This window comes from Poeciliopsis prolifica, unplaced genomic scaffold (genome assembly GCF_027474105.1).
Source record: "Poeciliopsis prolifica strain line A6 unplaced genomic scaffold, Auburn_PproV2 SCAFFOLD044, whole genome shotgun sequence".
NCBI lineage: Eukaryota > Metazoa > Chordata > Actinopteri > Cyprinodontiformes > Poeciliidae > Poeciliopsis > Poeciliopsis prolifica.
Genome location: NW_026562419.1, coordinates 2,611,762 through 2,639,433, shown reverse-complemented (window position 1 = coordinate 2,639,433; position 27,672 = coordinate 2,611,762). Strand labels below are relative to the sequence as shown.

At 42.8% G+C, this 27,672-nt stretch overlaps 1 protein-coding gene and 2 pseudogenes across 1 annotated transcript; 2 read left to right on the top strand and 1 right to left on the bottom strand.

Moving 5' to 3' along the window:
- Positions 1 to 402: 402 nt before the first annotated feature.
- On the top strand, positions 403 to 5,971 carry LOC129376764 (toll-like receptor 2). The gene is made up of 11 exons (XM_055056334.1): positions 403 to 670; positions 973 to 1,129; positions 1,662 to 1,811; positions 1,900 to 2,106; positions 2,180 to 2,302; positions 2,993 to 3,143; positions 3,264 to 3,428; positions 3,513 to 3,692; positions 3,785 to 3,925; positions 4,000 to 4,499; positions 4,968 to 5,971. Exons 1-11 carry the CDS (start codon positions 403 to 405, stop codon positions 5,359 to 5,361), a joined length of 2,436 nt encoding a protein of 811 aa, XP_054912309.1. The 3' UTR covers positions 5,362 to 5,971.
- Positions 5,972 to 6,446: 475 nt separating this feature from the next.
- On the top strand, positions 6,447 to 12,312 carry LOC129376776 (toll-like receptor 2 type-2; annotated as a pseudogene).
- A 1,331-nt stretch (positions 12,313 to 13,643) lies between these two features.
- On the bottom strand, positions 13,644 to 17,362 carry LOC129376496 (serine protease FAM111A-like; annotated as a pseudogene).
- Between the last annotated feature and the right edge of the window lie 10,310 nt (positions 17,363 to 27,672).

The window sequence follows — 27,672 nt, the reverse complement described above, 5'->3', positions numbered from 1 at the left end:
AGAAAACTGGAACCAGAGAAACATCTTCCTCAGCTGATCATTGAGAAAGCATCGTTTTGTGAAGCTTAAATCTGATCAATTTTCTATAGTTTAATTACTGAATTTTAGGTCATTTTGAGTTTCTAATATTTTATTGAAGGCTTTTTCAGATATTGAAGTTATGTGGTAAATATACTGTTTCACTGAAAATGTCTCATGTTAACCCTGAGCTGAGTGTCAGGGAAGCAGCCCAAGTGAAACCTGGTTCAGATATTTGCGGTTTCTTCTGGACAGATGCATGAAGCCTTCGTGAGATAATAAAATAAAAAAACAACAGTCTTTTCCTGTTTTAACAAATCACTTCCCCAACGTGTGTTTCACTTCTGCGTCTCGCTCAACAGATCTGCTCTTCCACTCTGCAGCATGAGACGCCGGACTCCGGGCTCCCTGGTCCTGCTCCTCCTGTGGGTGCCTCTGATCCGGGGTCAGAAGGTCAACGGCGGCGACGGGAGGCCGACCTGCAGGCGCTGCGACCTCCATCTCTGCTGCAACTGCTCCTACAGCGGATTCACCAGCGTTCCCATGATACCAGACCAGGCGCTGAGCCTGGACCTGTCCTTCAACAACATCACCATGGTGACCCAAACGGACCTGACGGGACACTCCCGGCTGAGGGCTCTGGATCTCCATGGTAACCACTGTTTTGCTGCATCCCAGTGAAATTCAGACATTTCTGTCCTGCAGGAAACATTTGGTAATAACTTTTCACATTCATTTCCTTGAGTAACGGAGTATTTTTACTGTCTGTACTTTTTGCTTTTACTTGTTCAGTTCCTCAGTGCTTGAGGAGACTTCCTACCAACTCATTTCTGTATTGTTTTTCTATTACTTGAGTAATTTTGGACAGCTACCTTTGACTTTGACTTGAATAAGTGAAAGTAGTGTTACTCTTACCTGAGGACAGTTTGGTACTCTGCCCTCCTCTGCCTGCAGGTAACCGGTTAGCTGAGATCCATCCGTCAGCGTTCGACTCTCTGTGGAGTCTGGAGGAACTGGACCTGTCTGACAACCAGCTGACGTTTCTCAACCCCAACTGGCTCAAAAATGTGACGATTCTGGAGCGTCTGAACCTGCTCAACAATCCGTACAGGTAAGGAGCTCAGCGCCCCGCAAACGTAACTCCAGAAATGAGTTTTTAGCCTTGATTTAAAGAAACTTAGAGTTTGAGTAGTTTTGCAGTTTTCTGGAGGTTTGTTCCAGATTAGAGAAGTCAGAACCAGACATGGCCTCCATGTCTGGTTCTGGTTCTGAGGACGCTGAGCAGAACAGAACCAGAAGACTGGAGGGTTGATACAACAGCAGCAGATCTTTAATGTATTGTGGTGCTAAACCGTCCAGTGATTTATAAACTAACAGAAATATTTTAAAGTTTATTCTCTCAGTGGAAGGACTGGGACGATGTCTCCACTGTCCAATCATGACACGTTGTTCCCATATTTAATTTGGGGTGGGACAAGAGAAAAACCTTGTTTGTTTAATATGGATTAGTTTTTACATGTTTGAATGCCTCCGGATTTATTCATGCACAGATTGTTCCTCACCTAAAGCATGTCTTTAGATTCAGTTGGAAATCATACTAGATGTATCATAAACGGAGCTGAAACTTGTCTGGTCTCCTCCAGCCGTCTTGGTTCCCCTTCGATGTTCTTTGGACTCGTCAGACTGAGGCGGCTGAAGTTTGGAGGTCCAGACCTGAAGGAACTACGGAGAACAGATTTGTTTGGAGTCACAGAGCTGGAGGACCTCACTGTCCACGCGAACAACCTGGCCAGGTGTTCCCACATCCGTCCCACATGATGCAGTGACCTCTAACTCCCAGTTAATATTTGGCTTTTCCTTTCTTTTTTCCGTTCTCTGCAGTTATGACTCTGGCACTTTAGGAGACATTTGGCCTCTGGGTCGTGTTACCTTAAGCCTCCATGGTCCGTTTCTCACCAACGTGACCTTGGCTGCAGCTGTGCTTGCAGATGTGTCGTACCCTGAGACTCCGATCGTTCTGCAGGACATCGATGTGACTGGGATTCAGTCTGTCCAGTCCTTCAGAGAGTCAGCCAAAAAGAGGATCAGGTTGGATTATCATTACAAATTGTTCCTGCAGTAAAACATGCTCTCATTGATTTTTCTTGTTGTTGTGCTTCAGATCTCTTTCTTTCCGTAACTTTTCTGTGACCGATGCCTCGCTTGTCGACTTCCTGATGGTGATGAATGGAGCCCCGCTCTCCTATTTTCACGTGGAAGACGTCACGTTGACGGGCATAGGGAGGTAGGAAACCAAAACCTGCAGATGTTCAAACACCCGATGGATGAAAATCATTTCCTCTACTGATCTATAAGGTTTATGTTTAGAAATCAGGTTGTTCTAAGCTAATAAAATCTTTAGGTCTTCAAGGAATTTGCTACAAAACCAACATCTATATTTATGATTAGAGGATTTTTTTTAAAACAAAAGTAATAATTTGACCATGTTGAACAAATCTCTGTAAAATTACTGACACATCTCCAATAATCAGCCAACAGAGCAAAGTGAAGCCCAGTTTTAACTAAACTTAAATAAGGAGGAATACACTTAAAAACCTGATAAAACTTGTAAAACTCACTGCCATAAACACTGGTAGTGTTGGTGTATTGTACTAAAAGAGCGACAGTGACACCTGCTGGTCCTAACGCAGGATGACATTTTCAACAGTTCAGATTTAGAAAGGCTGGTGAAGAACCTGCAGCAACAGATGCATCTCATCTGTTGAAGTTTGTAACTCCGTCTTATCGGTACTGTTCTGATGTAGAGGCTCCACCAGAGAACATGAATGTGTCAGAAAGGACCTTCTGTTTTGTCCATTGCATTGATTTTTTCCCTTAGTTTTGAATAGATATGATTTGGCATTTTTCCTTGCTTACAGTTACTGACGTTTTGTGATCAGCTGACTGTGTAACTTTCACTGTTTGTCTGTGGCAGGTGGGAGAAAGCCAATAAAACTGATTACAAAAGCATCGACGAGTTCTTCCTCCGAAATGCTGTGGTGGTAGACGTCTACAAGTTTGTTTCATTCCTCCAGCTGGGTTTTCTTCTGAATTACCCCAGGAAGGTGTCCGTCATAAACTGCGAGGTAAATATGTGCTGATAGCAACCAAAGTTTCCAGGCTCTGACCAAAGTCTCAACAAAACTAAGTTTTGTATTTAATTAGAAATGATTTGGATTCCTTTTAAAAGTTTCTTTTGTCTTCAGGTGTTTGTGATGCCCTGCGATACGTCCAAGCTGCTGGAGAACCTGCAGTACCTGGATCTGTCTGACAATCTGCTGACCGACCTGACCATGGCAGAATCGCTTTGTCATGGAGCGCCAACGCTGAAAGAACTCAGAGTTTTAAACATAAGTGGAAACCCTCTGAAGGTGTCTTTATAGTTAAAGTCAAATCTGTGTAACTTACCAGGAACCAGAATGTCTTGGTTTCAAGCTTTGTCCACTTCTGTCCAGTCTTTGTCACTGATTAGCCATCTGGTGGCCAACCTCCTGAAGCTGACCCACTTGGACGTCAGCAGAACTCTCTACAGCTCAATGCCCTCGGCTTGCTCCTGGCCCTCCCCTCTGAAATACCTCAACATCTCCAGAGCTAAGCTAACCACCACCACTTCCTGTCTACCAAGATCGCTAGAGGTAAAGATACTGAACCATACAGAAGCAAAGCCAGCAAATGCAAAGCAGTTATAACCAAATTATGCGTAACTGACTGTGAACATTATTGACAGGTGCTGGATCTGAGCTACAACGATCTCACAGGTTTCTCCCTGGACTTGCCTTTACTGAGGGAACTGTACCTCTCTGGGAACAAGTTCCTAGGTTTACCCGCTGGACAATCCTTTCCAAACCTACAAACGCTTACAATGCAGGTATGAAAGAATCCTGTATTTCCAAATAAAGTCAACTCTGCATTCTCCAGTCTGTGACGCCTTTCTCTTTTCAGTTCAACACCCTGAACATGTTCGGCCTCCCAGAGCTTCAGTCTTTCCGGCGGCTTGAGAACCTCCAGGCTGGTTACAACAAGTTCATCTGCACCTGCGACTTTGTTAACTTTCTCCAGTCACAACTAAAACAAAAAGGAAATGTCAAGCTAACAGACAGAAAGGACGGCTATGTCTGCGACTCCCCTCTCCACCTGAAGGGAGCGTTAGTGAGTCAGGTCCGTCTCTCGGTGGAGGTTTGCCACCGGGTTCTGTTTGTCTCTGTGAGCTGCGGCGTGGCCCTGTTAGTTGGGTTGCTGCTTTGTGCTCTGCTGTGGCGACTCCACGTCTTCTGGTACCTGAAGATGACCTGGACCTGGCTCAAGGCAAAGCGAAGTTCCCGAAGACAAAGAAGAGCTGCAGACTCAGAAGCGCTGCTGGCCTTTGATGCTTTTGTCTCCTACAGTGAGAGGGATGCTGGCTGGGTAGAAAACTTCCTGATACCTGAGCTGGAGGAGCCAAGGTGAGTATTTTTAACTTTTAGCTCATATTATACTTCAACAAGGATTTTAGCCCATCAACTATGCATTTATGTAAGAAAAACATTCAGTCAAACATACATATTTATATATTCTTCTAAAAAATGTAAGTTTTTGGATCAAGCTGCTTTTGTCCAGCTCTGCATGATCCAGTCGAACTGTTGAAATCAGTTCTCATTCTCATGATTGACTAAAATCTGGTCATTTTGTCCTCAACCCCATGTTGTCTGTTCCTTCTTGTTACAATTAATCAATGGATCAATTGTCTGAGGTCTTGAGGATTTACATACTATGCGACCAAAACACTTAATTTCTCCTGCTTGGTTCTGGTCCAATGCAGTGGGTAATATGTGACCATTCGCTGTCAGTTTGGCTTCAGTCTGACTTTCATGTACTTAAAATAAAGTAGAAAGTGGATCCATAATCTGGTTTCCTGTTTGTTTTCTCAGCAGTGAGGCTGGTTCCAGTGGTACCAGCTCTTCTGGGCCGTTGTCCTTGTGTCTCCACAAGCGAGACTTCCTTCCTGGACAACCGATCATGGACAACATCATGAGCGCCATCGAACGCAGTCGTCGTACTATCTTCGTCCTCTCCGAGAACTTCGTCCAGTCCGACTGGTGCCGCTATGAACTGGACTTCTCCCACTTCTGGCTGTTTGAGGCCGGCGGAGACGCCGCCATTTTGATTCTGCTGGAGCCGCTGTCCAAGGACGACGTCCCCAAACGGTTCTGCAAACTGCGTAAACTCATGAGCTCCACCACCTACCTGGAGTGGCCTGAAGAGGAGGAGAGGAGGCCGGAGTTCTGGAGGAGTCTCCGCATCGCTCTGACCGGAGACAATGACTGACAAATAGAGCTTGAACATCGAGGGGAAGGAAAAATATCAGATGCACTGAGGACTTTCTCGTGTAACTTAACCAAAATATTCATGAAAAACTTAACCATTTGTGTATTTTTGGGAAAGTGAAATGTGCAACGCTGTTGGGCATTCTGCTGGCTGGTGTTTGCAAAGCAACCAAACCACAAGTGGATTTTATTTTCCTTGGTTCCTATTGGCTGAACCCCCAAGAGTGGAAATAAATAAGATGTTGGATTTTAGCTTGTGCAGTAGCTAACATGACTTTCACTGTGCGTATTTATTCATGCTGAGGGACATTTGGTGTTTGAACTACTAAGAAAGACATCTACACTCAGTTTTAGTGGGAATAAATGATGTAATTAATGTTAAACTATGATCCAAGGTGAATCACTGAACCATAGAAACTGGAAAACATACTATAAATAATGCCTTGAATAAGATTAATAACACAATTAAAAGATGCATTGGGCATATTGAAAAATAAAAAAACGTACAAAAGAACAATGCTGAAACTATTCTGCCAATAATATCTTCTAAAGAGCAACTTGACTTGATGACAAATGCTTTTTATTCATAATGAACAATTATAAATTGTGGCTTTGCATTCAAAATTTGGTTTTGCATTTATGTTCTTACATTTTTTATTTTATTTTTTATAATTATTTGTAGAGGACAAAAATCTGCAAAGAATAAAAAAGATAAAACTATATTTCCATGTCGTTTTGTGTTATTAAATCCACAGCATCAGCAGATTGAAAACAGATTGAATCCTTATTAAGAGCAGGAATAATTGGTCCTGATATGGAAAGAACAAAACATTAAAATTAACACTTTCTTGTCTAATTATTCCTGAACTTACACTGAAACATCTCTGTTGGTTTTGTGAAGTGATCCATGTTTTGTGGTTGTTCGCACACGTCCACCTGTCTGTCTGTCGACCCCTGACTGCTTACTACGAAACTGCTCTGCTGGCTCACTTCCTGTTTTACACTTGAACTTTAGTTCCTCTTGTGATGGAGAAAAACCCTTTTTATTCTCCGACTCTGATTTTCTGCCATCCATTTCATCTCATCTCTCCAGATACTAAGGTAAGAAACATCCACTGAGTCCTGATGAAAGCATGTTTTGCTGTTTAAAAATACTTTTATCCATCAAAGTTTAATGTTTTATGCTGTTTTTTGTAATCTTTTACTCTTATTGAAAAAGAGATTTTACAGTAGATAAATGATAAAAGTTTCTCCAACACAGCCTGTTAATCTTGTTGCTTTTCCTCTAGAGGTTATTATCAGTTATTATTGTTCAGATGAGAAAATGAAACACAGAAAGAAAGTTAGAAAAGACAATATTTAATATTGCTCAAAGTACTGAAACTCAATTACACATGTTGTGTTTAAAAAAAATCATTGTATTCCCTTTTTAGTCATTTTTAATACACAAATACATTAGAAACTCAACACAATTCCCACCATAAAGACGTCCTGAAGAATGCTGGTAGGTTTAGTTTCATTTGAATAACCGACTCATCTCTGCGCTTCATGGAGTCGACCCTCAGCTGGAACCTGTGAAAAGGCATCGCAGCCCAAAACTGTTTGCTCTCAAACATCTGCAGACGTTTTAACTCGACCAGCAGCTGCAGACGTTTCAACTCGACCAGCAGCTGCAGACATTTTAACTCGACCAGCAGCTGCAGACGTTTCAACTCGACCAGCAGCTGCTCACTCTGTCAAACACAAGTTTTCTGTTTTCCTCTTTACTTTTTTCTGTCTCTTTGTTTTGTGTCTTTTAGCTTAGAAACTCTTTAAAGTCATTTGATGTTACCAGCTGCTCATTTGCACCACTTCATTTGTTTTCCCTCCTGGAATCTTCTGCACAGATTTTACTCATTTTTTCAGACAAATGCGCTTTAACCACAAAGTGCAACATCTGCTTTCTCTGTTTTTATGAATTCCCATAATAACGTCAAGAGAACTTCCCTCTTTAACTGCTACGTGTTTATAGGATGCTGTTAATAATCCACTGTGGAACCAAAAAGACTTGATTTCCTCATGAAATGATTTCCTCACACCTCCTGCCAGACTTTCACTTCTGCGCCGCAGTCATGTAAAACGAGCTGCAAAATGGGAAAAATCTGACTCATTTTCCTGTCTCTGCGTTTCACCGACTGGAACAGCCGACTGTCTCTGCAGGGGATGAAGCATCTGAGGATTCTGGCGCCGTTCCTCCTCCTGTGGCTGATCCGGGATCAGGCGGCGAACAGAGGCGACGGGAGGCCGACCTGCAGGCGCTGCGACCTCCATCACGCCTGTAGCTGCTCCTTCAGGGGGTTCACCCATGTTCCTGTGGTCACAGACCAAGCTCTGAGCCTTGACCTCTCCTTCAACAACATCACCATGGTGGCCCAAGACGACCTGACGGGACACTCAATACTGAGGCTTCTGGATCTCCAGGGTAAAAATCAAGGGATTCACACTGAAATGAGCAGCAGAGCGTTTCTGAATGCAGACGTTTCTGTCCTGCAGGTAACCAGATAGCTGAGATCCATCCATCAGCGTTCGACTCTCTGTGGAGCCTGGAGGAACTGGATCTGTCTGACAACCAGCTGACGTTTCTCAACCCCCAGTGGTTCAACCAGCTGGAGCTGCTGAAGCATCTCAACCTGATCAACAATCCGTACAGGTGAGGAGGGCAGCTTACGCTTTGAGGCAGAGGCATCTTGTGAAGAACCTAAAGCCTTACCACGGGTTCTCAGATGACTTTGAATGGGCCATTTGACCACATGCATATGATTGAATCAAACCATCCCATGGTAGCTCAGGATAAACGTTTAGGGTTGTTGGCCTGTAGGAAAACAGAGACCAGGTAAACACTCATCGCCATTCTTGTCCTTCTCGATCTCCTACAGCTTTCTCGGCTCCCCTTCATTGTTTCTTGGACTTTCCAGACTGAGGAGGTTGATGTTTGGCGGTCCAGATCTGAAGGAGCTGAAGAGAGAAGACCTATCAGGAGTCACCCACCTGGAAGAGCTAACAGTTCAAGCCAACAATCTGGACAGGTAACCAGGTTTCCCTTTCCAGCACCGAGACGTTGTCAGAGTCTTTTAAAGTTCTCCAAAGGTTCTGGTGATCTTTGCTTTTCACTGGACTTTACCCTGTTTTTACATGTCCTCTCCAGCTGAGTGGCAAATTTCAGCTAAAAAACAATAAATTAATAAATAAATGCCAAGCAGTTTATTCATGGAGGTAAATAAAACCCAAAGTCCAAACCCGTGTTGATCGGTCCTCTGTCTTTCCTCTTGCTTTGACTCTGTCTCTCTGCAGGTATGATGCTGGTACTTTTGGGGACATTTGGCCTCTGGGTCGTGTCACCCTAAGTCTTCACGGCCCGTTTTTAACAAACCCTGCGTTGGCTGCAGCTGTGCTCAACGACGTGTCCTACCCTGAAACTCGGCTCACTCTGTCAGATCTCCATCTGGCTCAATATGTGTCTGTCCAGCCTTTGAAAGATTCAATCAACCTGATCAGGTTTGATAATAACCTCCCTTTTTGCAGGTAGAAACACTTAAATGGAGCAAAATGTTTATGAAACGTTAATTCTCCTTTGGTTCTTCTCTCCAGATTTCTGTCTCTCCGCAATGTGTCGCTGTCCGATGAAGCATGCGTCTCTATGCTGGCTCTGATCGACGGCGTCCCGCTCAGATCCCTCTCCATTGAGGGTTTAACTCTGACAGGCGAGGGCAGGTAGGAAACCAACAGGGCAGCTGTTCATCACCGCCCAGATGTTTTAGTCCAAACTTTATCCATTGTCTGTACTCAGTCATCCTTGAAAGTTTGTAGAGTTCATGGAGTCTCCCTTCAGCAGAGCAAGAGTCTGACATGGAAACACAGACAAAGAACAAACAATCATCAACATACGGAGAAGTAATGGTGACTTAGAGACACCAGTTAACCTGACAGTCATGTTTTTGGACTGTGTGAGACAGTCAGAGAGCCAAAGCTGGGATTCAAGTCTCTTACTGGGTCACATTTCAAATCAATACTAATTCCAATCAGATTAATAATGTATGAATAATTCTGACCTTCACTGTTCTTCCAAACCTGAGTATTTGTCATCTGATGTGGCTAAAGCCTTTCCTGACTCTGCGTCAGGTGGGTAACGGCGAACCGGACCGATCTGAGCAGCATGGACGAGTTCTTTGCCAGTGACGTCACAATTTTAGACATTTTGAAGTTCGCCATGGTTTCAGAGCTGCAGTATCTGTTGCAGTACCAGAAGAAGCTCTCCATTATTAACGCAAAGGTAAAAATCACACTTCAATGGTGGTAATGTGAATCAGGCTGTGATGCTTTTCATTCTTAAATCATAGTTTGATCATTTTTCATCTTATCATTCATGTTAACCAAACAGCATTTTATTTTAAATTCATGATTTTCTGTCATTGTGAGAAGAGTTCTGTATTTTTGTGTGGTTTTATCCCAAATCACATTAAAATAAATGTTTAAACATAAGAAATGTTTTCCTCACAGCTCTGCTCTCATTTTATTCCAGTTGTTCCTGTTATCCTGTTACTTAACCCAGATGATGGTGAACACGTTGTACTTGGATGTGTCCGATAATCTGCTGACCGACCTGACTCTGTCTTACATGCTGTGTGACGGCGACAAAACTCTCCCGGAGCTCAGAGTTTTAAACATGAGCGGAAACCTTCTGAAGGTGTCGATGTTAAACCTGAGGTCAAATTTGTGTAAAACTGCTCAGAGCGCCAACCTCTGAACGTTTGTCTGCTTCTTGCAGTCTTTGTCCACGTTGAGCCGTCTGGTCACCAAGCTCACCAAGCTCAGCCAGCTGGATGTCAGCAGAACCGGCTACAGCTCCATGCCCCCCAGTTGCTCCTGGCCGTCCACCCTGGGGTACCTGAACATCTCCCGGGCGAAGCTGACCATCGTCACGCCCTGTCTTCCAAAATCTCTGGAGGTACAGAGACCAGAAAACCTTCCCACTGAAAGATGCTTTCTATTTATCTCCTTCTCGCTTCTTTAAAGGTGTTGGATTTAAGCTACAATGATCTCAAAGAATTTGCGTTGACTTTGCCAATTCTGAGAGAGCTCCACCTTTGTGGGAACAAGTTTCTGAGGTTACCAGCAGGGGGCGCATTCCCAATCTGCAAACACTCATGATTCAGGTAAAATCCCATCATCAGTTTGAGTCTCTGTGCTCTCCATGCTGATCCATTTTGGTTTCGTACATTTCAGTCAAACACCCTGAACGCCTTCAGCCTTTCAGACCTTCAGTCATACAGGCGACTGGAGAACCTCCAGGCGGGACACAACAAGTTCGTTTGCTCCTGTGAATTCGTCGCATTCCTCCGCTCACAGCTAACAGGAAGCGGAGATGTGAAAATAACGGACAACCATCAGACCTATGTCTGTGACTCGCCTCTCTACCTGCAGGGGGAGGCAGTGAGTCAGGTCAGCCTCTCCATCATCCAGTGCCAGCCAGTTCTGTGTGTGTCGGTCAGCTGTGGGGTCGCACTGGTTCTGGGGATTCTGGTGGCCGGCCTGCTCCGGCGATGCCACGCGTTCTGGTTCCTGAAGATGACCTGGGCTTGGCTGAAGGCCAAGAGACGTTCCCAACGACGGCGGCGAAACAGAAACACGGAGGGATCGGATCCATTGCTGTCCTTTGATGCTTTTGTTTCCTACAGTGAACAAGATGCCAGCTGGGTGGAAGAGTTCCTGGTACCTGAGCTGGAGGAGCCCAGGTAAAACGTCTTTCTGTTTCCACGTTGCTTTGGCTCTTGTATCATATCTCAACTGAATGGGTTCATGTAAATTTTGATTTATTTTAATGGTTCAGACGCCTTCACTGAAAAATAACAAGTCTGTCAGTGAACATGTCATACTGCTGTGATACTGAAGCAATAGGATGTATGAAGCCACCTTGTAAACATTGTTTTTTGTCAGATAATTAAATTATATTGTGAAATTTGAGCCTTATCTAAACAAGCACAAGTTTCCTTCTTGCTCACGATGTAAAAGTTTCTCTCTAATTGTAAAAGCTTGGACTTTACAATTAACCGTCTGTAGATCCCAAGTTAGTATTTTAGGGCTCTTGGAAGCTTCCTTTAGCATCCTGCGGTCTGTCCTGAGGTAAACCTGCTAAAGGGATCAGAATTGGTTGGTAATTGTTTCTCCATTTTTAGACCATATTCCACAAAGGCATCATGTTTACATTCTGTTGAAACTTCTTAAAATCCCGTTAGACTCAGAAGCTGCAACAAATATCGTTCCAAGTTTTCCTTGGTGAGCTGCTTGGATCTCATGAAGTTCAAAATGCTAAACAAAGGGTCTCCTAGCATATATTCACAGGTTTTAGATGCTTCCCTGGTTCCTGGGCTTGTTATTGAAATTGTATTTCTAATAAAAGACATAAGATGACTTGGATTCGTCTCTGGTTACAGGGACTCAGACTCTGAGACTCCAACATCCCCGTTGACTCTCTGCCTCCACAAGCGAGACTTCCTTCCTGGTCACTGGATCATGGACAACATCATGAGCGCCATCGAACGCAGTCGTCGTACTATCTTCGTCCTCTCCGAGAACTTCGTCCAGTCCGACTGGTGCCGCTATGAACTGGACTTCTCCCACTTCTGGCTGTTTGAGGCCGGCGGAGACGCCGCCATTTTGATTCTGCTGGAGCCGCTGTCCAAGGACGACGTCCCCAAACGGTTCTGCAAACTGCGCAAACTCATGAGCTCCACCACCTACCTGGAGTGGCCTGAAGAGGAGGAGAGGAGGCCGGAGTTCTGGAGGAGTCTCCGCATCGCTCTGACCGGAGACAATGAGCAGAACTAACAGATAAAAACCAAACGAAGAAAGACAAGAACTTACAGCTACTGTCAGACAGCTGATAATGTACCTAATAAAGACCAGATGGATCGCTGCATGTTGGTCTGTTTTCATTGGACTAGAGATATAAATCCCTTAAGATTTATCTGTGGCCAAAATGGATCAAAACACTAATTTACCTGAATCTGACAAGTCTAAGTTGAATAAATAGTACGGAAATGAACTTCTATATATTTGAAATATGATGAAGAATTTGATCGTCTGCTGCTGATTGGATCTGAAGGTGTTCAGCAGGTAAACAGTGAATCATTTTATAGGAACTCAACAGAAACTGACATCAAAGCAGTGAATGTTTGAAATGTTTTTCAAAAAACAATCAGAGTTTAACAATAGAAACTGAAGAAACGCTGAATAAAACAATAAAAACACCATAAATAGCAGTAAAATCAAATAAAACAAACTGAAAGTATAAATAACATGGCAGTAAAACATTTTAATGTCATGAATAAGTTTCTCCAGTCCTGCACATAAAACAGCCTCCATGTTTGGAGCAGGAAGCAACTCTGTTGACTGAAGATGAAAAAACAATAGAAAACAACTCAAAGTACAGAAAACTGATCATTTTATTGATCTGATATTTTCCTCTCTTTACTAATAATCAACAATCAAACCAAATATTGCTCCTGCAGACATGAATGATTCTTGAATGTTACTCCTGGATCATCTGAACCGTTTATAAAGGCAGCTCTGAGTTTGGCTTTAGATAATTAACATATATTTATAAAACCTTCATCACATTCAATGTTTTACATTCTAACTGTAGATTTTTTTTCCTGTGAAACTGAAGAAAAGCATCATTATTAGGGACACACTGATTGCAGTTTTCTGGCTTATTGTCAACCACAAATAAAAAAAAAAAAAAAAAAACAAAAAAAACCCCAAAATCACCTAACCTTTTGATTCCAAGTTTGGTCAATGTCAATAAAAAGTCACTGGTGACTCTTTCAGACACGATTGGTAAGAATTGGTCCTCAGTCATGGCAGAGCAAACGAGGACAGTGGCAGATTTTTAGACCTTTGCAGAGTTGGATTAGATCAATTAAGATCACCTTCACATGTAAGTATCGACCGATCACCAATCGACCAATCACCAATCAACCAATCACCAATCAACCAACTCATTTTTAACCAGCTGCAGTACTGAGATCCTCCACGAGAGGGCAGAATGACTTAGACTCAGCAGTGAAGAAGGGTAGAAATAATCTGATCTGTTCTGAGACAACACTGGATTATATTATATGAGATATTTATGAGATTATTTGTGTGATTAACAAGTTTAACTAACGATTGTTTCTTCTAAAGATGTTCTGGTTCTGGACCAGTGAAAGTCCAAAGAAAACCTCTGGAAGATCTTCAGGAAACCTGGAACAATGAATGTTTGCTGTGCAAATTAAATAATCTATTTATTTGAAAAGTGGAAGTTATTATGTTATTTATTTTGCTTTTGCAGTAATATATGACAGAAACATCAGCAATGAAACATTACAGAAACCAAGAAGTGTTCATTTAAAGTACAGCTATGAAACCTGATTATTAACAAAAACAGCAGAAGGAACAGTCAAAGTAATTCAATAGAAACATTATTACCATGATAGTCAAATGACATACATACAATTTAATAATCATTAGGCACTTAGAGTCAGTTAAACATACCTTAACATTTAAGAAAAGTTTCCTATATGAGGAATCTCATCTGATTGTTTCCTGTTGCTTCACACAACAGGAAGTAACTTTATACATCACACTTTAATCTGGATGCTAGGTTATTATTATCTCTGGGTTATTATTAAACACAAACAAAACATTTATTTAAATGGATCAGAATAATCAGAGCGAAGAAAATATTTGTTGCAACACATTTCTACTTGAATAATAAAAATAATCCCGTTCCAGAAAAGACCCAACATTCAGACTAAATTCAATAAAACTATTATTTCAGAACATGTGTCAAACTCAAGGCCCGTGGGCCGAATCTGGCACACGGTAGCTTTTTATGTGGCCCTCCAGATTCACTAAATGCAGTTTTTATGTTTACTGCCAAATTATATCAATCAGTCCAGTTTCTTGAGAATTATGATGAACATTCATGCAAATTCAACAAATCTTGTTTGTGCTCATGAATAATTGGGAGTTTATTACAGATTTTCATCAAAAATTGTCAAAAACTTTCTGACTTGTTCTAAACAGTCTTAACTGATGTCAAATTATAATCCATGATCCATACAAGAAATCACATTTACCATGAAAAATAAGTGCAAATGTTGCAAATATTTCCAAATTAGTGATTTTAATTGCAAAAAAATCACAAAGTTTATCACAAAATCCTGGAGGGACTGAAAATCTGTTTGATGATATTTAATTGTAAGAATTTATTGATATTTAACAGTTGAACAGGTTTTATCAATACATTCAGGCACAACCGGTCCTTTAAGAGCATTCATGACCTTTGACCCAAAGCGAAAATTTGTTTTACAACCCTGATTTATAAGATTTAAAAAAGCAGAACCAACATTTGTAAAGGAAATTCAGCAAAGCTGCTAAATGTTTTATAACAGTAATCAATATGTGATGTGATGTTATTTCTCTTGACATCTAAATTGAAAACTAACTTGTCTCCATTTCCTCCTCAACAAACTGTTCTCCTGTTTCATTTCCTGTTTCATCTGTTCTCCCCTGATTCTCCACACAAGTATTTTTTCAATACTTGATTATTGAAAAAAATAATCAAGTAAAACCTAAACGATTCCCTGCTCCCACATCCCCACATCACAATACTCTGAACTACATAGTAAATCTCGTCAGTCCAACAGATTCAAGGATCTCCTCAAGGTAAGGATTCCCTTTTGCTTCCACCTGAATTCTCCACAACAAATCCATCCTACCAGCTTTCAGGAGCGCAACCAGAAGCTTTTTGAATATATCAAGCAGCGGGTAGCAAAACTCCAAAACACTGTGACCAGGAATTATCTCGTTATAGAAAAATCCACCAGAGTGCAAACCAAACACGTGTCCAAAAGCATCAAACACTGGGGAGCCAGAGGAGCCGTGATACATGAAGGAGTTGTAGGTCACACAGTTATCTGCAACGGGATCTCTTTTGATGTTATATTTAGTTGAGCAAACAATAAAGGTTCATAGAACACTAAATTCTGCTCGACAGCCTGATCCCTCTTCTCTTTCCTGATGATACATGTAATGTCCATTTTCTTCACTTCTGCTGCTGGATGACCAATAATACAAGCCCCACTATCATAAACAGGTTCAGGTACTGGACCAAATTTCTTCAGGAGACCTTGGGGTATTATCTGCAGCTCTGTTTGGTCAGGGTTTTGATTGAGCTCCAACAGAGCAAAATCTAAATCATGACTTCCACCAACTAGAGTAGCCTGATATTTCATCCCTGGTTTATCTTGATTTTCAAAGTTAAACTCTGCAGTAATATTCACATAGTTCCCCAAGTCATTTATTTTCTCCCAAGGTTTAAACAAGTGGGCATTGGTTAGAACAAAGTTGTCAAACAGAACAAAGCCTGTGCCCTGCACAGTTAAATTTGAATTATTCTCCTTTATCTTCAAAAGACAAATGAACTCACTGAGCTTCAGCAGTTCTCTCACAGTGTGAACTTCACTAAAGGAGTCCTGGATCTTTCCAAAGTTCTCCTTTTTCAGTTTCAGGGTTTCCTCAAAGGAACGATCAGGAAATCTGCTCTCCATCAATTCCTTCAGTTTTGGGTATTGCTTCCGCAGAATGTCATTGATCTCTTCATGGTTGATATTCTTGTACCCAAATTTTTCCATTGCTGTCTTTATGCTGACACCTTTCTTTGCTGCAAGCTCTACTACTGATATCGTTTCCCTCTTGCTCTGTTCTCTAGTTGGTGCAGATACTTTTGCCTCCTGCTCCTCATGTGTTGGGTTTTGCTTTACAACTTTCTGTTGCTCTGGATTTTCTGCTTTTGGTTGGGTTTTTGGAGGAAGTTTACATATCTTGAATTTTTTCCCATCTAGTTTGTCAACTACTCCTGTATGTTTTATATGATTTGCGGTCTCGTTATGAGACAAAAGTCTGTGAGACCATCAACAAAGCGACCGTCCCGTCTTAAAGCATCCTTCAATGTTTCGGAACTGCCTTCACGCCTTTTATCCCGTAAACGCAGAAATACTTAAATTTGCAGGAATTTTATTACATATGAATACCATATCTCCTTTATAATTGTCTCCTTTCGGCAACTTTTCATCTATGAAAAAGACAGAGTAGTTGTCCTTTGGTAGAATCTCCCCTGATTCTACTCTGGGCTCTTCTCGTCTTTTCTCTACGGCTGTTTCTATTATCATTATTGTCAGACACTCGTTTTCCTTAACAAGACAACAAGGAAAATGTGTTGCAATGAAGGGGGAATCATTCCCTTCACCCACCTTTATGATGATGTTTTCTTCAGATACTACTGTCTCATTTGTTTTTATTTTTCTTTTCTTTATGTTGTCATTAAACCGTTTTTGTGATTTTCCATTTCCTCTTGTAGTTCTGTGTGGTACTGTTCTTTTATGGCCTGAAGCACAGTGCGTGGTTCTGTACAGTCAATAGTGTATTTCTGGGGACGGGAACCAAATCTGACTGTGAAGCTGTGCAGATGGTCAACCTTCTGTAACTGAAATAGAATACAAAAAATGAATGATAATCATAGATTAATGTAGAAATAATGCAAACTTATGAAGGTGTCATGTCCACGAAGCGGTGCTGTGAGTGTTGTCGTCTACCCTCTTTCCTGCAGGGCGTGTCGGACAGGAGCGGCCAGCTGGAGCTCGTCTATCCATCAGGAGGAGCAGTTAAATAGAAGCCGGATCCTGATAGCGCTGCCAGATGGTTCTACGCTTCCAGTGAATCCTCGTTCCTGGTCTAAGAGTCCTCGGTCTGAAGTAATCCTCGTTCCTGTTCTGCAAGAGGGTCTGATTTGGTTTCTGGCCTAGCTCCACGCGGCTCCTGCTCACAGCCGTTCCCCGTCTCCTGCCTGGCTCCGTTTCTTGTCCTTCCGCCTTCGTTGCTGAATCACCCCGCTCTACGCGCTCGCCTGCCTGTCCACCCATCTTTCCCCTGTGGATGCTCCGGCTCTCCCTCCCGGGACCTCCCGTCGCCCCCACCGCCTCCTACAAGCAAACCCCCCAACGGGTCCTTACCCGCCGCCTGCTGCTGCTCCGTCCACCTGTCTGCCCCCCCCCGCTGCTGGTCACAAATAAATTCGAACTTACCTTTTGCTGGTGTGGCGTTTGTAGTTGTTTCTGCTCTAGAGTCTAGCTAACAAACATGTCAGAACCATCTGGCCAGGTTGACTCTGCAGCGCAACTACGAAATGCATTAACAGAGCAAGGAGTTCTGTTAGGCCGCCATAACAACGCGCTTCAGGCTATGCAGCAGCAGCAGTCTGAGCTAACGCAGACCTCTCCGAACTGTCACAGCAGCTGAAGGAGATAAGCGCTAAAATCGAGCCGTCTGCTGCAAGAACCAGTACTCCTGCCGCCTCGCCAGCTCCCAGCACTACTTCCCCTTCATTCAGCTTCCGCGAGGTTGTTTCCCCTCCACCGGAGCCGTTTTCCGGGGAGCCGGGTAAGTGCAGGGGTTTCCTGCTCCAGTGCGCTCTGGTTTTTGGCCGATCGCCTCAATCCTTCCGCGATGACGCCAGTAAGTTTCATATGTCATTGGTCTTTTAAGGGGCAAGGCCCTGAAATGGGCTGAGGCTGTAATTAACGAGTCAAGCATGCATCTTTACTCGTATGATGACTTTATTGAGTCCTTCAAGCAGGTTTTTGATATGGCAGCCAGTAGGAGGACGCTAGTAAGAGACTTTGGGAGTTACGACAGGGTAACCGGCCTGTTTTTGAACTCGTAGTGGAGTTCCGCATTCTGGCTGCTGAGACGGGGTGGAATAGTGCGGCTCTTAAAGGAGCTTTCCGCAACGCTCTCTCCGAGAGGATGAAAGATGAACTCTCTTACCGGGACGAATCTAAGACTCTCGAGGAGCTAATTAATCTAGCAGTCCGTATTGATAACCGAATACGGGAGAGGTCCAGACAACGATCCGGACCTCCGCAGTCCCGTCTAGGGCCGAGGTTCCCAGAGTCACATCTCCGACCCCGAATCCTCCTCCGTCCCCATTACCACCGCCGGAACCTATGGAGATTGGTCGGGCCCGGCTCACTCCCGAGGAGCGTCAACGGAGGAGAGACGCCGGATGCTGCTTGTACTGCGGGGTTCCCGCCCACTTCATCGCCAACTGCCCTGTTCGCCCAAAAGCCGGGGCCCGTCAGTAAGCGTGGGGGTACTGGCGGGCAAACTCACCACCAAACCTCATGTGAGTATCCCTTCCCTTCTTTGTATCCGTCGAGAGACGCACCCCATACTAGCATTTATTGATTCAGGGGCCGAGCAAAACCTAATCAGTCCAGAGGTTGTTAAGGAGTATGACATCCCGATCCACACCCTCTCTGCCCCCATTCCAGTGTCGGCGTTGGACGGAGGCCCATTAACTACCATAACCTGCCGCACTGACCCACTCTCGTTAGTGGTTTCAGGAAATCACCATGAACAGATTTCATTTTTTGTATTTCCGACCAAGTCCGCCCCCCTGGTTCTTGGTTACCCTTGGTTACAGACTCACAACCCGCACATTAACTGGTCCACTGGTCTCATTGAGTCGTGGAGCGAACACTGTCATAGTTGCTGTTTACAATCTGCCGTCCCCAGGGGGCCCCCCAGTCCTACTGCAGAACCTGAACCCCCAGACTTATCATCAGTTCCCACCGAGTATCATGATCTTAAGAGAGTTTTCAATAAAACATTAGCTCTATCTCTCCCTGCACACCGCCCTTATGATTGTGCCATTGAATTACTCCCTGGAGCCCCCCTGCCTTCAGGCAGACTTTACAATCTGTCAAGACCCGAACATGAAGCCATGGAGAGATACATTTCTGAGTCTGTTTCCGCGGGCATAATCCGTCCATCCTCTTCCCCTATGGGGGCGGGGTTTTTCTTCGTCCAAAAGAAAGACAAGTCACTCCGTCCCTGCATTGATTATCGGGGGCTTAATCAAATTACCGTCAAGAACAAATACTCTCTCCCTCTCATCTCTTCATCCTTTGAGTCAGTCCAAAGGGCCACCATTTTCTCCAAATTAGATCTGCGCAATGCTTACCACTTAGTGCGAATAAGAGAGGGAGACGAATGGAAGACTGCTTTCAAGACCCACATCGGACATTATGAATACTTGGTTATGCCTTTTGGACTTTGCAACGCTCCAGCAGTTTTCCAGGCCCTAGTAAATGATGTCCTTCGGGATTACTTGAATGTTTTTGTGTTTGTCTATTTGGATGACATTCTAATCTTCTCCAACAGTCTCACCGAACACCGGACCCACGTAAGGAAGGTTCTTCAACGTTTACTGGAGAACAACCTGTTTGTGAAAGCAGAGAAATGTGAGTTTCATAAACCATCCTTGACCTTTCTGGGTTTTGTGTTTGAGGGAGGACAGGTGAGGCCCAGCCCGGAGAAGACTCAGGCTGTCCAGGAGTGGCCAGTCCCAACTTCCAGGAAGCAGCTGCAGCGCTTCCTAGGTTTCTCGAACTTCTACAGGCGGTTCATCAGAGGCTTCAGTTTGGTGGCTGCCCCCCTCACGGCTCTTACCTCTATCAAGAGACCTTTTTCCTGGACCCAAGAAGCTGACCGGGCCTTCTCAGAGCTCAAGAAGAGGTTTGTTAATGCACCCATTCTGATTCACCCAGACCCATCTACTCAGTTTGTATTAGAGGTGGATGCATCCGACACCGGGGTAGGGGCTGTTCTGTCCCAACGTTCTCACCTCGATAATAAGCTTCACCCGTGCGCCTTTTTCTCTAAACGTTTCACTCCTCCCGAACGCAATTATAACATTGGCGACAAGGAGCTCCTAGCCATCAAATTGGCTTTGGAGGAATGGCGACACTGGCTTGAAGGCACAGAGCAGCCCATCCTGGTCTGGACAGACCATAAGAACTTAGCCTACCTGCAGTCTGCTAAGCGCCTGAACCCTAGACAGGCCCGCTGGACGCTGTTCTTTTCCTTTCAACCTGACTATCACATACCGCCCCGGGTCCAAAAATTCCAAACCAGACGCCCTCTCCAGACAGCATTCCCCTGACAGCTTGGACGACTCCTCCGAGAGTATCCTCCCGCCCACCTGTATGGTCGGTTCCATCACATGGGAGCTGGAGAGTTCCCTCAAAGCTGCCCAAGCAGGTGAACCGGACCCTGGAGGAGGTCCCCCCAATCGAACCTTTGTCCCCACCTCTGTGCGAGGTCAAGTGATCCATTGGGGTCACGCATCAAGGTTCTCCTGTCACTCTGGGGTTAGCCGCACTATTGGACTCCTCCGACGCTATTTCTGGTGGCCATCCCTTAACCAGGATGTGCAAGAATATGTCAGGGCCTGCAGCACATGTGCTAGGGGTAAATCGTCCTACCGTCCCCCTGCCGGCCTGCTTCAGCCTCTCGAAGTCCCTTCACGTCCCTGGTCTCACATTGCCCTGGACTTCATCACTGGTCTTCCCCCCTCCCATAATAAATCAGTGATTCTCACCATCATTGACAGGTTCTCCAAGGCATGCCACCTAGTGGCATTGGCCAAGCTCCCGTCGGCCCCCAAGACAGCCAGACTCCTTTTGCAGCATGTCTTCCGCCTGCACGGCATCCCATCTGAGATTGTCTCTGATAGAGGGCCTCAGTTTGTCTCACATGTGTGGAAGGATTTTTGCTCCGCGCTAGGGGCCAAGCCCTGTCTATCTTCTGGCTTCCACCCTCAGACCAACGGGCAATGTGAGAGACTTAATCAGGAGTTGGAGAATACCCTGCGTTGTGTTTGTGCATCTAATCCTGGTTCTTGGAGCACCCACCTACCTTGGGTGTATGCACACAACACACATGTCTCGGCCGCTACAGGCTTTTCCCCATTTGAAGCCTCTATTGGCTACCAGCCACCTCTCCTACCATCCGCTTTTCCAGAATCAGCCACCCCTTCTGTTAAAACTCACCTCAGAAGGTGTCAGAGAGTGTGGGGGCAAACTAGCTGCCCTGCAACGTACCTCCTTTCAGAATAAAAGGATAGCAGACAGACGACGTATGCCAGCTCCCCAGTACACCCCTGGTCAAGAGGTTTGGCTCTCTTCAAAGGATTTTTCCCCTTAAGTCCACCTCTAAGAAACTGTCTCCTAGGTTCCTTGCCCCTTTTACCATCATTTCGGTCATTAGCCCCTCTACAGTGCGCCTCAAACTCCCTTCTCACCTCCGGGTTCACCCGGTTTTTCATGTTTCTCAGATCAAGCCTGTTTTTTCCAGTCCCTTGTGCCCTCCTCCGGACCCCCCTCCGCCCTCCCGGCTAGTGGATGGTCATCCTGCCTTTTCTGTCCAGCGCATTCTGGCGGTCCGCCCTCGTGGACGTGGCCGTCAATATCTGGTGGACTGGGAGGGGTATGGCCCAGAACATCGGTCCTGGATTCCCCGTTCCTTTATTTTGGACCCTGATCTCATCTCTTCGTTTGAGAGGTCATCTGCTTCTACCTCTAGTTGTCCGCCAAGAGGCGTCCATTAAGGGGGAGGGTACTGTCATGTCCACGAAGCGGTGCTGTGAGTGTGTTGTCGTCTACCCTCTTTCCTGCAGGGCGTGTCGGACAGGAGCGGCCAGCTGGAGCTCGTCTATCCATCAGGAGGAGCAGTTAAATAGAAGCCGGATCCTGATAGCGCTGCCAGATGGTTCTACGCTTCCAGTGAATCCTCGTTCCTGGTCTAAGAGTCCTCGGTCTGAAGTAATCCTCGTTCCTGGTCTGCAAGAGGGTCTGATTTGGCTTCTCGCCTAGCTCCACGCGGCTCCTGCTCTCAGCCGTTCCCCGTCTCCTGCCTGGCTCCGTTTCTTGTCCTTCCGCCTTCGTTGCTGAATCACCCCGCTCTACGCGCTCGCCTGCCTGTCCACCCATCTTTCCCCTGTGGATGCTCCGGCTCTCCCTCCCGGGACCTCCCGTCGCCCCCACCGCCTCCTACAAGCAAACCCCCAACGGGTCCTTACCCGCTGCCTGCTGCTGCTCCGTCCACCTGTCTGCCCCCCGCTGCTGGTCACAAATAAATTCGAACTTACCTTTTGCTGGTGTGGCGTTTGTAGTTGTTTCTGCTCTAGAGTCTAGCGAACAAACATGTCAGAAGGACATTAGAAAAAACACAAACCTTTGAAGTTGACATTTCCTCCATGTCTTCTGTCTTCACCTTTATTGAGTTCATCTGCAGCAAAGGAAACATTTTTTAAAACTAAAAAACTCTTTAAAAAACTTTTTAAAATTAAAATGACTGAGTTTTGTCTCATGAAGTGAAAAGTTATTTGCAAAACACTTGCTTTTATTCACGCATGTCAGAAATCTTTGGTTGCAATGTTTTATTTTGGTTGTGCTTCTCAAACTTTTGTTTGTGAATCAAATTTTGAACACATTGTGAGCGGGGCTTAAAGACGCCTGATGTTAGACGTGCTTCTGTTGGTTAGCCCTGACAAAACCGTACGACTCTGACTGCCTGTTATCTCAGAACTGCAAGGCTTGCTGCTTTGCTTCGGTGACGGATCACAGAATATGAATGGTAAATGATTTTCACAAAATTACACCGTTTAACAGCTACGAAAGTGTTGGCAAGCAAAAATCACTGAGTTCAACCAGGAAGGGAGGATCAAAACCAGAAGTTTGAGAATCGCAAAACTATGAGAGGCCTCTCATAAAAAACTTAGGCTCTCAACCAAAAATTTCTGACGTGCACAAATAAAAGTTCACGTTCTGCTTTACTGCTTTCTTTGGAGCCATTTTTTCTGTCAACACAGTGAAAAAGTTTTAAGAAAGAGTCTGTTAACTATGAGCTATTCTATCGTCAACATGAGGGAAAATTACTCACCTGAACAAGAAGTCAAAAGTCTCTCTGCAACACACATCAAATATTAATTTAAAAAAGAAAATCTTTCATTTGTGCTTAAAAGCAAGTCGGGTTTTTAAGCACTGAATAAAATAAGCCAGATTTGTCTCTGTAGAGATTCTTCTAGTTGTTTGATTAAACTTCTAGCTTACCTGAGTGAAGGTTGTGACTGTTTCACCCTGATGTTTTACTAAAGGCTGTAAAATGAAAGACCTCAGGGGCAATGGAGACACCTGGAACCTTGAATCACTGCAGACACAGGAGATATAAACTGTTTATTTTACTCAACGTGTGGAAAGTAAAATAATTACGTAGGATTGAAGTTTTTACTTTCATATTTTATGGAACTCAAATTTGAAGTTAAAACAGCATCTGAAGCCTAAAGGTGCATTAATTATTCATTATGACATATTGTAGAAAACTCCAAAAGATTTACAGTCATGATTTGTGAAAGTGAGGCTGCACAGTGGTGTAGTTGGTAGCCCTGTTGCCTTGTAGCAAGAAGGTCCTGGGTTCGATTCCCGGCCTGGGGTCTTTCTGCATGGTGGGTTCTCACCAGGTACTCCAGTTTCCTCCCACAGTCCAAAAACTGTCAGACTGACAGGACAAACAAGCATACACACACACCTTGGGAATTTAGAGAGACCAATTAACCTGATAGTTTTTGGACTGTGGAAGGAAGCCGGAGTACCTGGTGAGAACCCATCATGCAGAAAGACCCTGGGCTAGGAGTCAAACCTATGACCCACTTGCTGCAAGGCAACAGTGCTACCAACTGTGCCACTGCCAATAGTTTCATAAATGTGCCACTGCCAATAGTTTCATAAATGTGCCACTGCCAATAGTTTCATAAATGTGCCACTGCCAATAGTTTCATAAATGTGCCTCTGCCAATTGTGAAACAAACTTAACTCCATAGAAGTATGCCATGAAAGCATAGATCTTCATTTGAGAGCTGGCATATTGATCTCTGGCTTCAGCTGAGATCTTTCTCAGAGTTTCAACCAATGGTCCATTTCATTTGGGAAATCTAATCATAATTTTTTTTTTGATATATAGTAATATATCAAATAAATAAATGTTAATTTAAAAAAGATAGATCATTAACAACAATCTTGAAAATAATGAGCTAACAAAAAATATTCCACATTCAAAATGAATAACTGAAAATCTAATGAATCTTCAGTTAAATTCAACCAGGTGGGAACATAAAAACATAAAAATGTTCCCACCTGGCTGGCTTTATTCAGCACACACCCAGTTTCTGTAAATATGTAACGCTGTGAGTCACTGTAAATACGTGCAGTTCCTGCCAATATTCTTGTTTGCGGGAAGAGATTAAATAATGTTTTTAATCTCAATTCTTCATTTGAGATTTTAAAAAAGGGTTTATGTTCTTATACAGCCTTGAGTAACAGATAAAAATATATGTCTGTACCAAATAATAACCTACTGACACTCAAAACAGTAATTTTTATATGGAGGTTGTTGCTAGCTTTTCCTTTTTTTATGATTTCATAAAAAATCATAAAATACAGGAAGCAGCTGACAGATTAATGTCAGGCACAAAAAGTTGAAAAGAAAACCAAAATGTACCAGAATAAATATTTATTTTACAACTCAGTACAATTGATTTTTAACATATTTACATACTTTTTCAGGCCATCTCTTCTAAAGACATACATTCTATAGTAAGCTCTATTCTGATTACCACAAAAGAGAAGAAATAAAAACTTTTCTATGAATGATAAGAAACATGTCTTACCTCAGCTTCTCTCTATCAGCTCTGCATGTTCCAGGAAGTGAATGAAACCTGTTTACACACCTTTTTGCCCCTCCTCAACCAGACAAAGCTGTAAATGTCAGTATTTATTTGCACATGTTCCAGTGCTGAGAACAAGACAGAACCAGCACAGGATGTGGTCACTGCACTAACTGTGCCTGAAAAAGCTGTTAGTAATATTCAAGAAACTCACCTACACATAACTGTCACATAATAATAAGCGATTAAGAGCATAATATAATTAAAATGTGTTTGATAATTTACATGATGATTATTAACATTTGTTAAAGTAATATTTTATTTACAGAGACTTTATAAACCATTTCATTTATGGTTTCGGTTTTGTGTGGCTTTCATTGTATTTATTATTTTTGGCTGTTTTTTTTTTTTTGTTATTTAAAATATTTTACAGTTTCAGTGTTGTTTTCTACAAAATTAAAGTTTCTTGGTGTTTGAGATGTGAGCTTGAATTATTACTTGAAATGGTCTCAAAACAACAATATTATCAGTTATGACAACAATTACTGGAACAATTTATCCAGCAAAATGTGTTATTTTGACAGACTTACCAACAAAAACATAATTATTGAGACTCAGTATGTTGTTACACAAGTTATCATCATGATAGTTTATTATTAAAACAAGGGTTAGAAATTTAGCTTCAATTAATTACTAAAGTAAAGAGGGTGCTGGGAAAGAGCATGAACACATGTCCACTGTTCTAAAAGCATAACATAAATTAAAATCATTCAATTTCTCAATCTTGAGGAAGTTACATATATCTCAAAATCATTTTAACATGAACTCTGCAGTATTTAGTTGTATTTAGATGGGCCAATACTACAGGTTGAGATACCACTCAACCTGGAGGATCTTCTTAAGGTCATCATTCTCAGTTATCATCTCCACAGTCTCCTCCAACATCTGATCATTTCCACTTTCCTTCAGATTAATCACAAACTTCTCAAATATACTGAGCAGAAGATGGGTACTCAATAACATGGTCGCCAAGACCATATCCTCCAGTGTGAATCCCAAAAATCTGGCCATGAGCACCAAACACTGGAGAGCCTGAAGCTCCATGATACATGAAAGTGTTGTAAGCAGCCACCTTTTCTGCTTTTTCTCCACCCATCATTATATCATCAATGCCTTGGTCCTTCAGTTCATTTACTTTTTTGAGGATGACCCTTTGGTCTTTGTATTTAGCCAAATGATCCATGACAACCTGTTCTCTCTTTTCTGGCTCATTGATGCATGTAGGATCTATTTTCTTCACACTTCCTGCAGGGTGTCCAATAAGACACTTCCAGGAAGTGGACCAAATCTGTTCAGCAGCCCTGGTGCTGAACAGGGCCAGGTAGAAGTATTTTTCTTTCTTTTTTATTTGATTCATGCGGTTCTTTCCTTGGACCCAAACAGGTGTACACTGAACAGGTTTTGAACAACTCAAGCTGTTCACAATGAGCATATATTCTGTTTTTTTCCTGTAAACACAGAAAAATCTAAATGATTTGGTTTAGTATCACATTTAAAGTTGTTTGTTTCTGTATGAAGAAACCAAAATAGTTTTCTTTTGGGAGGACTCTGGACTCTACAGTTTGTTCTTTAGTTCATGTAGTTTGTCAGACATGTTGCCGCCTCATAACAAGATGAAGGAAAATGTTTCAATAATGGGAAAATCCAAACTAATGTTTGTTTATCAATATAAGGTATAGACTAAAAATCTCATCATGAGTCTGCAGCTCATATTTTTTCTGAACTTTAAGTGTTTTCTTTATTGTGGTGCACAAAGTGATTATTATATTTGAAAACAAAAACTCTGCATCCCTTCATTATCCTATGGAACCAACAGTAAGACAATAGTAACACGAATCCTCCTGTGAGTTTAGACAATTGATATTCTGCATCATTGGATGATTAAATCTAATCACAATATTTTCCTCCTTTACTGCAGCACTTTGTAGACATTAGACTTTTACAAAATAAGGGCATTTACTCAATATGAATAAACTGAATGAGTGTTTATTATAATTTTAATTATAATTTTGTTAAAATTTATGTTGGACTAAAAAATAATATTGGTGATATTTTCATTACTGATTATTTTTGCTGCTGTAGGATTTACAGCAGCTTAAAATTAAAGTGAATGGTTCATATTACTGTTTATTGTGAACACAAAGTATTTCAACCCAAACGTGAAACTTTAACATCTATACTAAAAAAGGAGACATTTGATCAGAAGCCGTCGATAAACTGACAGGTTTCAGATTTATTTGTTGAAAAAGAGAAAATGCTTTTCCTTTAAATGACAAACAGTACAATGCAATCCAAAAATAATGAACAATGGAAATAAAAATCAACAGGTTATAAAAGTTTAAAATGATGTGAATATGGAAAAACAAAGACGTCCATAATGTAGTGATATCATCTTAGCAGTACAATCAGAAATACATGATTTCTGAAACAGTAATGAAGATATATGAAAACTGATTACATTTCATTCAATCACTGAAGAAAAATCCAACCTATTTTGGAATAAAAAAGTAATTTATACCCTGAGAACATAATCTGAGAGATTTAAAACACGAACATGCAGATTCATGAGCAATTTCAGCTGCTTGTGTTCAATGCAATGATTACAAC

Excerpts from the sequence above, each read along its gene's own strand:
- LOC129376764 (XM_055056334.1), top strand. The coding sequence starts at position 403 with ATGAGACGCCGGACTCCGGGCTCCCTGGTCCTGCTCCTCCTGTGGGTG. Across the intron at positions 3,144-3,263 it reads TGTCCGTCATAAACTGCGAG|GTGTTTGTGATGCCCTGCGA; the intron begins GTAAATATGTGC and ends TTTTGTCTTCAG. Across the intron at positions 4,500-4,967 it reads CCTGAGCTGGAGGAGCCAAG|TGAGGCTGGTTCCAGTGGTA; the intron begins GTGAGTATTTTT and ends TTTTCTCAGCAG.